General features: G+C 36.9%; 2 protein-coding genes across 10 annotated transcripts in view; one reads left to right on the top strand and one right to left on the bottom strand.

The window, feature by feature from the left end:
* Positions 1-8184, top strand: part of SON (SON DNA and RNA binding protein) — a 33099-nt gene extending 24915 nt beyond the window's left edge. Inside the window, exons 9-12 of one of the 3 annotated variants that reach the window (XM_042955604.1) lie at positions 3465-3612; positions 6180-6251; positions 6359-6474; positions 7055-8184. In XM_042955604.1, the coding sequence (XP_042811538.1) occupies positions 3465-3612; positions 6180-6251; positions 6359-6474; positions 7055-7213 (495 nt within the window). In that variant the 3' untranslated portion in view covers positions 7214-8184. Of the gene's footprint in view, positions 1-2707; positions 2788-3464; positions 3613-6179; positions 6252-6358; positions 6475-7001 lie in introns of those variants that run through there. The other 2 variants (XM_042955605.1, XM_042955607.1) reach the window with 2 other exon arrangements.
* The window catches only part of DONSON (DNA replication fork stabilization factor DONSON), a 28135-nt gene that overhangs the window by 9276 nt on the left and 1813 nt on the right, over positions 1-17046 (bottom strand). For 2 of the 7 annotated variants that reach the window (XR_006207228.1, XR_006207229.1), the window contains exons 3-10: positions 15698-15901; positions 14566-14744; positions 13668-13846; positions 12393-12474; positions 12179-12283; positions 11298-11496; positions 9975-10187; positions 8982-9127 (exon numbers count right to left, since the gene is read on the bottom strand). Coding sequence is in view for 2 of the 7 variants with exons in the window: in XM_042955618.1 (XP_042811552.1) it covers positions 8990-9127; positions 9975-10187; positions 11298-11496; positions 12179-12283; positions 12393-12474; positions 13668-13846; positions 14566-14744; positions 15698-15901 (1299 nt within the window). In the remaining 5 variants the exon portion in view is untranslated. Of the gene's footprint in view, positions 1-1722; positions 2208-3446; positions 3530-8981; positions 9128-9974; positions 10188-11297; positions 11497-12178; positions 12284-12392; positions 12475-13667; positions 13847-14565; positions 14745-15697; positions 15902-17046 lie in introns of those variants that run through there. The other 5 variants (XR_006207226.1, XR_006207225.1, XR_006207227.1 and 2 more) reach the window with 5 other exon arrangements.

Genomic DNA, 17046 nt, shown 5'->3' with positions numbered 1-17046 from the left:
GGGGGGGGACGGCGGGCAGTGCTGAAGGGGTGGTGAAGGGGGCGGAGTGGGGATGGAGACTGCTATCTGTGGACCACCATTTAGGCCCTGGTGGCCTCTGGTGATCCACAGGCTCAATTTGAGAACCACTGATCTCCTGAAAAAACAGGATATGTAAGACCTAAATTCAAGGGAGAGGATGGACGCCTCGTGCTGTGAAGATGTAGGTGCTCCTGGTTTCAGATTCCTGCAATGAGACCTGTGGACTCCACCTACGGCTGCCTCATTGTTGGGGGAGTCTTAGGTGGTTAAGAAGGGCTTTCTAAAGAAATGCCTTCTGATGAAGGGACGTGGCTTGGTTGGATGGGTGATGGGACATTTGTTTCAGGAGTACTGGCAGTATGGCAGTGCTGAAACTGGGAGGCTGCGTGGTCTAAGGATTGGGAAGGTTTCTTTATCCCGCTGTACTCCTGACTGCTTTTGTGATCATGGGCAAGTAATATACTTGGAATTTCAGTCTCCCAAGTGTCATGAGAAGACAAGTTCTTATTACTGCTTCACAGGGCAATAATTAATAACGTGATGGGCACCTATGAAGAATTGCTATGATTGCCAGTGAATGAGCTGAATTTCCGCAAAATGAGATTTTGGTTGCTTTGGATATTTTAATCTCATAACGTTTCAGTTTTGATAGCATTATCTCTGATGATCCTCTTATTAACAAATTAATATGAAACATGATACATCCTCAATTTACCTGCCATTTTTGGTACATTTAGGTACACTAATATGTGTTTAGTGAGTATATGGCCAGATTCATTAAAAATTTATAACTTTTATGTCATTTACTAGGGGTCGGTGTTGGAAAAAAATGAAAATCTAGTAAAAATATTTTTGAGTTCATTTTGGACCAATTATAGTATTTAAAGTAGAGTGATTTGTATAGTATTTGAAAATGGCCTTCATCTCATTGGGAAGAATTATATACACCTATTTCAATAGTTTTAATTCTTTAATACTATTTAATCTTGAAGCTTGAGTCTCAGTATTTCAGGAAGTTAGACTTGAAGCTTACGTGGGTGTTTAGGCAGATAAAAATTAAATAGTCTTGTACATTACTAGGTAGGAACTTCTGAATGTGATTCCATTGTAAAATTTTGGTCTTCATTTGTATAATGAAGTGCTGATCCATAATGCTTATATAGTTCTAAAAATCATGTTAACATAACTTGCAAAAGTGAATCTTCTACTGATTAAAATTGGTTCTTGCAAACTTTCCCTTAAAGTTTTGATTTCTAGTCATGTAGGCAGTTGACAGATTTTCAATTACATTATTTTAAATGTACATGTAAGTCATTTTGATAAATTATGAGATGTGTTCATGAAAGTTTTTAAATAACAAGAAAGCAATGCTTTTAGGAAAACTCCCGTTTATATGTTTACAGAAGAATATTTGCTACTGATATCAAGGAAGGAATGAACATTTATAAAAATGTGGAAAATTAGCTGGAAATTTATCATTTATCTTCACTGTCAATGGTCTCTTTGTTGTGTTTAGAAAACTTTCAATGATCACATAGTTTTTCTTGCCTTGCACTAGCCTAACACCCTCCTTTATGTTAAAAACCACATGGAATGCCAACATAGTCCATATTCATTTTTAGTTTGTTGCAGTATATTCTTAGATGAAAAAAGATGGGAGTTTTACCATTATTATGTCAGTAAGACATTTTTAAGTGGTTATTGATTTAAAAGAACCTTTATTTTCTGGAATTAAGTGATTTGGACATGACCCGATGAGTATTGTTTACTATTATACTCATTAGATTAAGCAGCTTTTTGGTGAACTATATACACAATGGGGTAAAGAAACATGAAGATAGTAGACAATGGAAACCGAGTCGGAAGCCTGGGTTATTTGGGGTTTTGTATTATACTCTGCACAGTTGCCCTTTTTTTTAGGAGTGTTGCCTGGAAAAGAGGGGCGGATGAACCTGGAAGTAAGTAAAAGTCATTTTAGGTGTGTAGCAACAAGGCAGTTGATATCCAAGCATCAGCTAACTTTTCTCTTTATACATCAACACTGCATGGCCTGCACCAAATAAGGAACTGAACCAGGGGTATGTTTTTACCTCCACAGCTGCCTCCTTCCATCAGAGCACCTAGTTGTACTTAATGTCTAGTCACACATCATTGGCATGTTTTTCCCCGGCATATAATTTACAAAGCTGGGGGAAAAAATAATACAGTTTTACTACTGTGTAAAAATAAGATTTTAAAAATTTAGTATTAACTTATCAATATAGGAAATGATTAATGCATACTCTTCCCAGAGATACCAAATTTTTGACTCCCTCTGTTGATAAGTTAATGACTTTTGCTATATATTTGCTAGAGAACATAAGTCTAAAATTTAAGAACAAGGGGAAAGTAAAGCAGGATTTTGAGATGTTATAAATTAAAAGGAAAATGGCCAATAAAGATCAACAGTAGAATTCATCTGTTCTGTGTACATGGATGTCCTTTAAAGTAGAGGCATCACATATTTATTTCTTAATGTGTGAAAATGACTGTTGACCATGCTAATGTATATAGTTGTGCATCTTAAGACATTAAGTGGTTTGCTGCTTTGATGGAAATTATGGTTCAGTGGGTTGGATACAAGAGAGATGACTGTTCACAGAATAACCTGTGAACTTTCACCCCTCTGTATGGAAACTTGTTTCAGGGCCAAATCCTTGTAGCTGTCTTCTTGCCCCGGTCAGTGCCAGCCCTACTATTCACAACACTGCTGCTACCGAGGCCTAGGTATGTAAACGTTTAAGGAGTTTTTTAAAAGTCTTTTAACATCAAGCTAGGATTTAAAAGCATTCAAATTCAGTTTGGTATAATGACAGGGTATTTTATGTGACTGTCCATTTCTTACTGTGTAAATAGAATGTAAAGATTTTTACCTTTTGGTTCATAGGGATTTTCTAAGTAAAATATTTATACTTGCTTTAAGGTAGAGTGGGAAAGAAAACTTGGGATGTTAACAGTATGCTTCTTCAGTGTCCAAACTATTTCTAAATGATTTCTGGGCTTTATTCATTAACTAGGTACACCTGGGACAATTAATATTATTGACTGTTTTAACATTGCCTTCTTTTTATTTTGCAAGCTAAGAAGAGATACCAGTGAACCTAAATAGTGGACGAAAACAGGAGTGTTCTAATTTTTTTTTTTTTTTTTTTTTTTGGAGGGGGGCAGGAGGGCTACTGTTTTAAACTGCCATTTATTTGCCTTATTTGACTTTCAAAATATTATGTTAATGTGAAAATAATTAGCATCCACACTACAGTATGTATATAAGTATAGAAACTTAAATTTAATTGCTATATCAGATCTAGAAGTAAAATAAGATTTTTTTTTTAAAAATTACACTGCACTTGTAGTCAAATTCTAACTCTGAAATGGGGACATTTTACCTTTCTTTCTTTGGATAGGATCAGTTCTTAAGAGCAGCCCCGGTAACTGGAGGAATGGGAGCCGTTTTGATGAGAAAAATGGGCTGGAGAGAAGGAGAAGGATTAGGAAAAAACAAAGAAGGAAATAAGGAACCTATCCTAGTTGATTTTAAGACAGACCGAAAAGGTAACACATTGTTCTGGGAATGTTTATTATACCTTCTTTAATATTTAAGGTTTCGGGGCTCCTGGGTGGGTCAGTCGGTTAAGCATCTGATTCTTGGTTTTAGCTCAGGTCATCGTCTCACGGTTTGTGAGATCAAGCCCTGTGTTGGGCTCTGTGCTGACATTGTGGAGCCTACTTGGGATTCTCTTTGCCCCCTCATTTGCCCCTAAAATAAATAAGTAATATTAAAAAAAAAACACTTAGGGTTTCATTACCTTCCTAGATTTTTTTTTTAAAGTAAGCTCTTTGCCCACCATGGGGCTTGAACTCATGACCCTGAGATCAAGAGTCATATGCTGTACCAACAGAGCCCACCAGCAGCCCCATCTTTAAATAAATAATACGTAAATAAATAAATAAATAAATGCACATAGTAATCTTCTTACATTTTGATATCCTTGATGCTTAACTGGAGCATATATACAGCTGTTTGTTAGGAAACAAAAGTTTAACCCATTCGTGACAGCTTGTATAAATACAGATGAAGTCACTAATTTGGGCTTTTAAAAGGCAGTTGTAGTTAAGATGCTAAATAATAAGGAAGTAGGCATATATCAGTGTGACTGAAATTTTAACTAGATTTCACTTTTTTTTTTTTTTTAACCTTGTATTCATTATTGAGAGACAGAGACGCAAGTGTGAGCCGGGGAGAGGCAGGTGAAGCAGGCTCCTGGCTCTGAGCTGTCAGCACAGAGCCCCATGTGGGGCTCAAACTCACAAGGTCATGACCTGAACCGAGGGCTATGCTTAACTGACTGAGCCACCCAGGCACCCCCTATATTTCGTTTTTAGGAAATGGAATCCCCATTTTGCTTTCTCTTGACGGGGAACATACACTTGTAGTTTCTAGGATTTATTTTTTTCTTTTTCAAATATTTTATCTTCTATATTCTCCTTATTTCTTACTAGAGTGCTGTTTTGTCTTCACCTTATAAACCCTTTTTTGCATGTCTCTTTTTCTAAGTTTATTTTGAGAGAGTGGGGAAAGGGCAGAGAGGTAGAGAATCCCAAGTAGGCTCTGCACCGTCACCATGCAGCCCGACGTGGGGCCCTAACCCACAAACTGCGAGATCATGACCTGAGCCGAAATCAGGAGTCTGCATATCCCTCTTTTTAAGCTCCATAATTGAGTTTTCTTGGATTGGGGCTGGAGAATAGTGGAGCAGTTGCTGGCAGCAATGTTAGCTCTTCATATTTTCTTGTTCTTGGAGCACCTTGGAACTTTGCTACTCATGGGGATCTCTCTATATAGCTTGCATGCAGTTGCTGAATATTAAAAATACACTTAGTGCTTATTGAGAACAGCCAGCTGGTACCTTTTAAATTCTTCCCTTGGAATTATGTTTTAAGTAGAATCAAATGGCTGAATGTCAGCTCAGTGTGATTTCAATAGCTTGGATAAGCCTGATTTTTAAAAACTGTAAAGTTGAACACTAGAATTTTCATTATCTTTGTAATCAGAGAATTGAATTAAGTTGGAGATGATGCAGTTAAATTATTCTTAATTGGAAACGAACTAGCTCTGACCAAACTGTGTCTTATAAAATGTTTTGCATCAGAAATTCTACATTCTCATCCACATACAATACTGTGATGCCACTTTTTTCAAATTGTAGGGAGTTTATTGGTAATAATTCCAAGTAGGCTAGAAACAGCATGAGAATCATCCTGTGCTAATAAGCGTTAATTCAGACTCTAAATTAGAAAAGGACATTGTACTGATTATGTCACATTGACATTGTATTACTTCTACAAGTTGAATAGATTTTTTTGAGTCCTAAGAGGTGGTTTTTTGGAAGAAAATATCTGTGAAGGCATTGCATAATTCCAGGGAACATCTTTGGAATTCTGTGACAGGTGTTGGGTTTGGAGAAGCATACTAGCAGAATTAATGAAGAACTGGTTGAAGAATTCCCCCTAGGAGAAATGGAAGTCAGGAAAGCATTGATTTTGGGTAGTGATACAGCTAAATCCCTTTGGAAAGGGAGGTTATACAGTGCGATTATGTTTGTCTTTTGAGAATATCTTCATTTGATAAGTCAGAAAGGGGTTGTTTGCTGGGGGAGAAAATGGACACGTTCATCTATAGAGACAGCCTCTCCCTTTTAGTTTTTTTTTTTGGGGGGGTGGCCTAAAATCCTCACCATCTGGGGAACTTAATTAATTGAGCCATCATTTTTTAAGGAATGGGAAACCTTAGATTGCACTTGTAATAGCCACTAGTTTTTAAACTTAAAAAGAAACAGACCTGTAGTTGTTAACTATGGCACTTAATTTATATACATATTTATATACTAGGTTTTCTGAACATCTGATTTTTGTACAGTTTCTAATACCAAGGTACATGATAAACATAAAGATTTATATATTGAAACAGCAAAATAGAAGTCAAATGATATAAAAATCAGGGGTGGTGGGAGTTGAATATTTTATTGAGATTCAGGTTCCTACAGAGGGAATCATTGTGTTTATAATTTTGAATGATGCTTTGGGATTTATTCATTGAACACTGGCTTTTTATTTTAAAGGTCTTGTTGCAGTAGGAGAAAGAGCACAAAAGAGGTCTGGGAACTTCTCTGCTGCAATGAAAGATCTGTCAGGTGAGCAAACATTTAAATTTCCTCTTGTCCCATCCCCAACTTGAATTCATAATCTGTTGCCACAGACAGTAGAAATAATTAACAAGTTATTTTTTTTTTCTCTGCAGGCAAACATCCTGTGTCTGCTTTGATGGAAATCTGTAATAAGAGAAGGTGGCAACCACCAGAATTTCTCTTGGTCCATGATAGTGGCCCTGATCATCGCAAACATTTTCTCTTTAGGGTAAATATGAATTTGTGCATTAATTATATACCCCTACTAATTTGATGACTTAACCTTAGAGGGTGAGGGAAAAGCACTGTATCGTCACAATATTGATACATTGTGGGTTGGGAGTGAATAGATGTGTGGGTAGAAGTGGTAGGGGTTTTTAAATATTTAAGTATACTTTAATATGACCTGTTAATATCCTATTTTTCAAAAATGTTGGAGGGAAAGATGTGGGCAAAATCTGGTGAAGAATTTGTTGACATTTTCTAGTGGAACATGGGGAATTAATTTAGTGTTAATTTAGTAGCTTTATCAGGGTTTTCTCCATCCCCTTTCCCCATGCCTCTTCAATTTGAAGACCTTAATTTGCAGTCCCTTTTCCTAAATGATTTGCTGCTTCTGGGTTGAGATTAATTTGACTTCCATAGTATGGGTTTTATAGTTTTTGTGAATTATTTTTCTAGCATTTAGTGAAAAAATACAAAGCTAATAGATATTAAAGTTTGATGCTGTTCTTATTGTATGTTTTTCTTGAATAGGTATTGAGAAATGGAAGCCCTTACCAGCCCAATTGTATGTTTTTCTTGAATAGGTATTGATAAATGGAAGCGCTTACCAGCCCAGCTTTGCCAGCCCTAATAAGAAGCATGCTAAAGCCACAGCAGCTACTGTGGTTCTTCAAGCAATGGGCCTTGTACCAAAGGACCTCATGGCTAATGCCACTTGCTTCAGGAGTGCCTCACGTAGATAGATTGAGGTTTTATATTAATCATTTCAGATAATTTTACTCTGCATCAAAATGTATTTCCTCTTTAATGTTGTAAATATTTGGCAATTTAAGACATTGTGTAAAAAGCAATCTGTACAAACATCTCCAGGCTTTGATTTTTGTACCATGGAAATTGTATTTAACCATACAGGGTTTTGGTATGTTTATATTGTTTACCTTAGTGATGTATTTGTTTAAGTGGCTAACATCCAAACGATTGTTTGAAGGCATCCGTAATCTTCAGTGTGGAATGTTAAATAACGCTTTTATACTGTATTTTGTACTATGATGTAACCTCCCTTCCTTATGGCTAGGCTGCTGTAACACTTGCCTGTAATCAGTGAAGGGCTGTGCACCTTGTACTAGTTCACAATGGGTTCTGCTGGACAGATACTGGGCCAGTGTTATTGAGGTAATCAAGATCTGTTCCACAGGGCTAATGCCACCATCTCCCCTTAAAATTTTGTAGAGGTTATAAAAAGAAAGTGGTATGTTGTGTGATGATCAGCACTAAGTCCTGCATTCCCATCAAAGCCACTTGGGCCATGAGAAGGGAGTCAAAATGAAGTCCGATTAGAATTCTACTGCAGAGGCCAAGTACATTTAGTATGGCATTGAGTTGTGATATAGTTTTACTTTGATGTGCATTTTGAATTTCAGCTACACCTAGATAGACGTTAAATGATAATTAAAATGCTGTAACCAACTTATCTAATAAAATCGGCACCCAGCCACTATTTTGTTGACTGAGAAAGTTTAAGTTTATGTTAATTTTTAGGGTCTGATAGAATATTTCATGTGTATTACAGTGGTATTCATAATGCTATGTCTCTAAACTTTATTTTCAAAAGCTTAAGGCCCAAATATAAACTTCTCTGGAATAAATGTGGTGTCTTATTTTTTGGATCATAAAGTGAACACATACTTCTTCACTAAATATTGTCATTTCTTTACCCAGTGCTTTTGATTTCTACGTCCTTTTATTTTAAGGAAATTTGAATTACACACACAACACACACACTCGCGCGTGCACACACACAAATACCTACAAGAACACGAAATACTCCTTTACCATGACAGCTGAGCACACTTTACAATTAACACTATTCTATGTGGAATACAAAATACCCCTCTTTGAATTAACATGCATTAAAAAAAAACAAATTTAATATATTTGAAAATGGAGGAATTAGAAATGAGAATGAAGGCAACTAAGGTAGAGACATCAACAATTAGCTATTTGTCTACAAATACGAATTTGTCTACATTTGTATCTTTATAATCTAGAACCTGCATATAACTGTAGGTATAGGTAAATGGTCAAATATGGTTTTGCCCTGATGCCATCGGTCACAAAATGCCAGTAGATAATTAATACTAACTTAGCTTCAGTTTGCCATTTGCAAGGCAACACTGACATTCATAATACTCCGTTTTCTACTCCGTTTATAATTAGCTTGTAAGGGTCTGGAAGTCTCATTCAAGTTTCTGAGGTTTTTTAAGAGTTGGGAGTTATCTTTATACCTGAATTATCTAATCAGAATAGTAAAAACAAAATGTTGATTTAAAGCCTTAATCCTTTTGCTTAATGCACGTAATAAAAATTAAGCTAAAAGGTTGTTTATCAACACTTGAATATTTTAAAGTTCTATTCCTTTAACTTCCAAAATGAACTTTGGAGCCAAAGGTATAAGAATCTTGAATTTCCTTGCTAGAAGGCTTTTTCCTCAAAGATTCCTTTTAGGCTTACTTTGGTGTTCAGGATCTCCAATTATAAACGAAGTCACTCAATTCCACAAGCCGTAAAGATGATTTTCCCAGTGTTGGTATTTGACTAAGTTGGTCCAGAGTCTTAGGGTGCAACCCACAGTTACCAAGCTCCTCCTGAAGTGTCTCCTATGGAAATTTGTATTCAAGTTAGTCAAGAAGCACATCAGTCTTTGGACACTGAGATTTTGCTTATTTTTAAGTATATATATATTTTAGAAATCTCTATACCCACTGTGGGGCTCGAACTCATGACCCTGGCAAAAAGGCACATGCTCTTCAGGCTGAGCCAGCTGGCTGCCCCTTTATTTTTCAGAGGCTCCGCATGTAAAGTGGGGCTTGAACTCCCAACCCTGGCTAGAGTCGCATGCTCTACCAACTGAGTCAGCCAGGCACCCTTGAACACTCAGATTTTTAAAATTACCATGGGAATTTTGACAAACGGATGCCCTAATTCATGTTTATGAGGTAAAGGCAGTTCATTATCAATAGAAGTTGATGCTAAAAATTTTCACGTCTAGCAATAGCATCCAGAAATACACAGTTTTGGTCATTTTTAGAAATCTGGCAAATGATAGAAGCATGAGGCAGTTTTAAAGGTCTTAATTATAACCCGTGAATAAAAACCTTACTATGTCCAAAATTAAAGGCAAATATTGGTTAAATATCCATAGTTGTTTATAATAAAGGTATTTAGCAGTATTAAGTTCTGGATCTGAGATAGCCATGAAAATAACTTGCCTTTTCTTTTTGTTTGGAAAGTTCTTTAGTCATTATTGAGTACAACAATCTAAATTCGTAAAATTTACCCCTAAAAAAACCAGACCTTATCCCTTCATCTTAGTAACTGTGATTGATAAAATTAAACAGTACAGTCGAATAACCTGAGATACAAGTTTGGCTCATTGCAAATCATTGATTTCTCCCATCTGAGGAAACTAGCTACAATGAAATATGCTTACAGCTGTCTACTTACCTTATCCAGTATTTTATTCACTGGCAGGCAGATATTAAATACAGCAGTTGGCTCATGTGTATACAGTCCAGCAGAAAATGACCCATTCTGTGAAGATTTGAGTAGCATGGTCACAGAATGTAGAGAATGAGGCATGATAGGACCTGTAATCTCCAAACTAAATTGATCTTTGTATCCAGAAACAGCTTGTGTCTTCACATTTACACTTCGTGCCTTCAAGAAAATTTAAAGAAAAAATTATGGTCACCGTCTCTCAAGCTTTTGTCCCTAAAGATTTGTTCAGTAACTTCGTTTGGGTTTCCCTCTTTAACAGTTGTAGACTAAAAGGTACAGCATAGAGGGAATACAGTCAGGCAGTGGTATTATAATAGCATTGTATGGTGACAGTAACTACACTTGTGAGTATAGCACAAAGTGGTTCATATGACATCAAAAGAATGTTATACGAGTAAAAATGTTAATTCTCCATCTAGAGCACATCTCCAAATTAGGACTCAGTCTCAGTATGTTCTACAAAATACAATTTTTCGTATGGTATCCTGATTTATATATTTTGATTAAAATTTTTAATGGTAGTTGACACCCAATGTCACATTAGTTTCAGGTGTACAACAGGGATTCTACAACTCTATATGCTGTGTTCACAAGTGTAGCTACCATCTGTCACCATATAACACTATTATGCCATTGACTATATGCCCGACACTGTTACCTTTTGTCCCTTTGACTTAATTCATTTTGTAACTGGAAGCACATACTTCCCACTCCCCTTTACCCCTTTTTACCCTCCCACCCCAATTCAGTGGTATATTTTCAATGCAGAATACTGGACAAAAATAAAAATTCAATTCTGCTATTAACGTTCAATATGTATTTTATATTTATATGCATAATTTTTTAAAACAATATGGACACACAACTACTCTTTTCACTTATTCATGATATAGGTTTTGAGATCTATAATTTAACACAACATGTTTGGCTATGTTCTTTCGCCAGTTAAGAAGTGAGACAAAATGAGATTAAGCAACTTTTCCATGTGGGAAAAAAGGAACACCAAGGTGCTTTTGCTGCCAATCATATTCATTTTCATTCATTAATTCATTTTCATAGAATTCAAATAAAACATTTCATATAATTCATATTTGCACATAATTCTTTTGCTACACCTTTAGATCAACGAATTTTTTTGCTGGGAGGAAAGCGAAACAATATGCACCATGCAAAATGCTAGCAGTTATTAAAAACAAATCAAGAATCTGTTCTTCGTTCTTCTTAAAAAGCCAGTTTATGAAAATTAGAATTTTCCCCCCCTTTCATTACCTTAAGCATTTGCATTGTGGCACCTCGGAAAGCTACAGGGGATAAGAGGGTTGGTGGAAGTCCCGCCTGTGGGCCTGAGCTTGCAATTAAACTCTTAGAGTTTATCAAAAAATTCAGCAATGTAAGGGTGTTCATTCCCTTCACCAACACAACAGACTCAGGTCTGTGGTCCATTTGCACTTCATGTTTCTCTTTGCGTCTGAAGATGACAGTCAAGGAACTTGCAAATGTAAATCCCATACCAGTGGGAAAAAGTCATCCTGATTCTGAATCACCCGGGACCCTTTCTTCCCACTCGGAACTGGAAATGTTCTTGCTATCCCACTTAGTTGCAATTATAAGGTTATCTGTTTAAATCAAAATTTCTTTGACGCTCTGAATTTGCTAGAAATTTGATACCTAACAAAAACAAATTTGTTCCTTAGTCAAAAATATGTTCTATATAGAATGTTTTCATTTTTAAAAAAATTGTTTAGTAATAATTGTTCATGGTTTACTGATACTTAGGGAGTTTTTTAATGTCATGATAGAGAATTAGTTTAAAAAAAATTTTTTTTAATATTTTTATTTTTGAGAGAGAGAGAGTGCTAGTGGGGGAGGGGCAGAGAAAGAGGGAGACAAAATCTAAATCAGGCTCCAGGTTTTGAGCTGTCAGCGCAGAGCCCGACATGGGGCTTGAACTCACAGAGTGCGAGATAATGACCTGAGCCAAAGTCAGATGCCCAACCAATTAAGCCACCCAGGTGCCCCACGAATTAGTTTAAATAGCAACTTAAAATATTTTAAGATTTATAGTCAAATAAAATTACCAATCAACATTACATTGATCACTAACTTAATTGAACAAAAATCATTTCTAGTTAACACAACTGAAAGGATACAGCTTGATAGAGAGTATGTCTGGTTTTTTAATTTTGTCTTGCACACCTATCTCTTCCAGCCAGGAAAAACTTTCATCTTCATCATCATCACTGATTACTTGTTCCCTAGGAAATTGTTATAGTTAGAGTTTCCATTTCATAAAGCTGTTTCCTCTACAAAACTATTGCACTGAGTCCGCAAGTCACTGGTTGATATAAAATATTAATCACATACTCTCCATTTCCCAAGCTTGTTCCAGATGTCTTTTTCTTCTGATAGCCATTTTCTTTTATTAACGGCAGAGAAAATTCAATACCTACATGAGTAAATAAAAGAAAAATTTAACTGAGTTTTAATATTGTCTACAAGAACTTAACAAGTGTGCCCTTTTAGAGAGTATAAAATTTGAAGATTTGAACCTGTTTATAAACTTGCTCTATTAAGGCAATAGCTTTCATACTTTCTGGACAGTAGCCCATCTCTCTCTCTCTCTCTCTCTCTCTCTCTCTCTCTCTCTCTCACACACACACACACACACACACACACACACACACACACACCCCTACCTCCTTGAAACAAAAGGTTGAGGAAACAATACATACTCTCACTACATGTATAGTACTCTTTCCTAAAGTACATTCTACTCGGTTTCTTTTTTTTTTTTTTTTTGTGAGAGTCAGTCAGCAGGGGAAGGGCAGAGGGAGAGAGAAAAAACCTTAAGCAGGCTTCACGCTCAGTGCAAAGCCCAATGAGGAACTTGGTCCCATGACCTTCGGATCATGACCTGAGTGAACCCAAATCAAGAGTCAAACGTTCAACTGACTGAGCCACCCAGGCACCCCATACTGTTTCATTTTTTTTTTAAAAGTGCTGATTGAGCCCACTATATAGATTTCATGAGCATTAATGGGTTGACCCAGTTTGAAAATTGTGTTTTTAAAAGGGGGTAGGTAATTTCTACTATAAAGGAATTTCTAGAGGAAATTCTATTCAGATGGAAACTTTCCAGTCCAATATGTGTTTATCAGGTCAGAAAAGGGAACACTATTAACTTAAAGCTAAGTAATTTAGGAGACAACTTAAATCACTGCTGGAAAAAAAAAAATAGAAATAAAGATGTTTCTTAAAAAATATAGGTAAAACTGGTAGAAAACAATTCAACTGGTAAAAAGACAATTGACATTTTAGCTTTTTCTCAATGTTTATTTGTGTGTGTGTGTGTGTGTGTGTGTGTGTGTGTGTGTGTGTGAGAGAGAGAGAGAGAGAGAGAGAGAGAGAGAGAGAGAGGATGAACAAGTGGGAGAGGGGCAGAGAGAGAGGGAGGCACAGAATCTGAAGCAGGCTCCAGGCTCTGAGCTGTCAGAGGGCTGGAACCCATGAACCATGGGGTCATGACCTGAGACGAAGCTGGATGCTTAACCGACTGAGCCACCCAGGCACCCCTCACGTTTTAGCTTTTAAGTGCTTACTATATAGTGTGGTATTCTCATTTTAAACCTATAGTTTTACCTTCATTTTTCATAGCTTCTCTTATTCCTCTAGTTGTTGGAGACATGAGAGCTGTGATTACATCATTTCCTGCTAAGCCTGCTGCACGGAACAGGATAGTAAACTGATAGGTACAAACGTAGAAATATGGGCAAAGTTTTGTCTTCAGCAAATTATATAGAGAAGTGAAGCTCACAGACCTTTGAAGCAAAAAAATTTTCTTTAGGTATTATTACACATTTAGCTTAACATCTAAAATTATTTTTATAATTCAGTTTGATACTCATTTGATTTAAAACACAACACAAATATTATAATGATTTGAATTTTTGCCACTATGTACATAACTTGGCTTTTATTTATATTTTATTTTTTAAGTAGGCTTCACACCCAGTAATGGAGCCCAACATGAGGCTTGAACTCACAACCTTGAGATCAAGGCCTGAGCAGATATCAACAGTCAGATGCTTAACTGACTGAGCCACCCAGGCACCTGCATAACTTGGCTTTTAAAAGGACTAAAACTGGTCATGGGACTCACTGATGACTTCTAAATACTTTAACAAATAGTGCTGACCGCTTAAACACTAGTTATTTTTTCTTTAAACAAAACTTACTTGGTAAACTGGGTGCTGACTTTCTCTGAGCAGCTTCTGCTGAGAAAGGAAGCGGCCACTGACAAGAAGTAATGTAAAAGAACGTTTGCATGTATTTATAGAACACCTACCGCACTTACACAATTGCATAAAGAATAGAAAAAAAAGTAATTTAAATGCTGGCTATTAACAGTTTAGATAAAATAATTCAGAAGGACACAGAGATCCTGTTACCACTACACATTCCTGTATCATAAATAACAGAGAACACTGTTAAAAAGTAAAATTTACTACTGGGATGCACAAGTTTTTACTAATCTTACCAATCGCTCATTAAAATGTGTTGCAAGGTTTCGTCATTTGACCAAGGGCTTATCTTTCCAGTCATTTTTCGATCAGCTCCAATGCGAGGGAACAGAGGCAGCCAAGGAAAGGCAGGGTGGAGCCAATAGAGAAGGCTCTGCTGGAAGGCACATCGGAGCTCAGTGGAGAGTTTGGGATCCTAAAATCCAGAGATGACATCGAACAGTTTTTGCCACACTAGAAGTATAAAATTTCCTTAAAAAGTACTGAATATGCCACTTAGTCTGAGAATATTTACGGTTTCCTATAGGAAAGTATTAATAACTATTACGGGAGCTAAAATGTAGTTTATTCTTGCCAATATTTATTGTATGTTGAACCACATCAGAAGGAAGACTTAAACACAGATGGGACTCCCATCTCTCCTGTTTTCTCCTGAGAATAACTATCTCTGTCATCATTAGGGTAGGGTTACAGGTGGGGACATATATCGTACATAAGTAACGCTATGTTCAACTCCTCTCCGCACACAACCGTGTTTCAACAGTAGCTAGTGAAAATGGGTAATGCGGATCATACATCATCCTGATCTATTTATTAAAAAAGAAGTACCAAGACCTCTTTTAGGTAATCGCTTTTAACCTAGTTTGAGTTGATGAGCTGCCTGAAAGCAATGCAATTACATTTCTCTAAAACCATTCTAGAACTCATTAACTTTACTACATTACACAGACGATCAACCAGGTAGTCACAATTAGTGTGTATAAAAAAAAAAGAGTATACATTATGTCAGAAAATCAATAGTGTAACCAATCTGCCTTTGCGATTCTACTCAATAGCTTTTCATTTCTTTCCCTTATATTTTTTTTCCTCAAAAGGCCTAGAAAAGAATAGTTTAGTTCAAACAATTCCTGCCTGTAACGTTAACTAGTTCTTAGGACAGGTCTCTAAATTTAACAGGCAGTTATTGAATCTGATAGAAAAAACTGTTTGAAAGCACCACTTGGGAAATATAAAATTTCTCACGTCCTTGCGTCTTTAAATGTCAGAAGAAAAACTTACTAGAAGGAAATTTCTGTGACATTTTGCAGAGAAATACATTTTACAATTAATTTGATACTTTAAAACATACTCCTTTTCTTTCAGAATTACCTGTATACTTTGAGGCAAAGTAACTTCTGTTGCCCTACAATGCTGGATGATACCTTGAGCCTCTTCCTGTGCTTTCAAATGATCTGCCCAGGTAAAGGGTTGAGAAGAGGTGAAAAGGAGTCGAGTTTTAATACTCCAGTCCACAGGTAACTCAGTACTTTCTGAGGATGGAATATCAGATTTGGAGAATGATACTTGTGGAGTCTTTTAGAAAACAAAGAACATAAAAATTAGTAGAGTACCGAAAAAAACCTCCTTCAATCTACACATTTTACCAACACGATCACTAAAATGTCAAAATTTTATAAACTATAATAACACTGAAAATATACTACACACTATGAAACACTCTAGAAAGAGTTAGACTAAACTGTTGACAGTGCTTTCTCTGGGAAGTGGGAATTTATACAGGTGGTAGTGGTGAAGGGGTACATTTTACCTTTTAGTTTTACATAGTTCAGTTATAAGAGGCATATACTATTTCCATGATGATGATTAAAAAAAAATCTACTATTGATATTGCTATCAAAGCAGAAATCTTCCCCAAAAAGCACCTTCTAAGCCTCTAAAACTCTGGAAGCAGGGCTAAGCTGCTCCTGCAGGTAACTTAGGTAGGGCTCTTAGAGGCCATAATGTTACCTAAGACCCATTTCCTGATCTCAAAAATTTCTTTCCAAGCTGTTTTGCTGTACTTTCAAGTCAATATTCTCACTTACAATAATCCCTTAAGGTAACATCACAAAAAAACAGGGAAGGGGGAATTATTTCTAATACACTCCGTGAAGACCTTTTATTTGCAAGAAAGGGAGACTGGGTCTTGGAGAGCTCTTCTAGCCTGCTCCTATTAGGACAAACTATGCATTTGTTTTTTGTTCTGTTTTTCAACATCTATTCATTTCTGAGATGGAGTGGGAGTGGGAGAGGGGCAGAGAGCGAGGGAGGGAGACGCAGAATCCAAAGCAGGCTCCAGGCTCTGAGCTGTCAGCACAGAGCCTGACACAGGGCTCGAGCTCACGGACCGTGAGATCATGATGTGAGCTCGACACCCGACGGCCACCCAGGCGCCCCATGCCTTTGTTGAACTATCACAACAGGAGTACCTGGGGAATGGAATCAAGACTGTGTGTGCTGTGGTGAGGTCGGCAAGGGTCAGCGACCCGCCCCAGCCTGTGGCGGTCACGTGGGGATCCAGTCTGAAGAGTCAGTTGAGGACTACCTTCAAAAAGCAGCTGCGTGTGGAGTGACCAGCTGGAGCTGTCGCTACCCACAGAGGGACGGTGTCACAAAACTGCTGGAGGTCGAAGGAAATCCTGTATCTACACCAACCTGAGCGGTGGTACCATTACAAA

This window comes from Panthera leo, chromosome C2 (assembly GCF_018350215.1).
Source record: "Panthera leo isolate Ple1 chromosome C2, P.leo_Ple1_pat1.1, whole genome shotgun sequence".
In the NCBI taxonomy this organism is placed as follows: domain Eukaryota; kingdom Metazoa; phylum Chordata; class Mammalia; order Carnivora; family Felidae; genus Panthera; species Panthera leo.
Note: the sequence above shows the minus strand (reverse complement) of the source record. Positions and strands in the feature narration are given on the sequence as shown.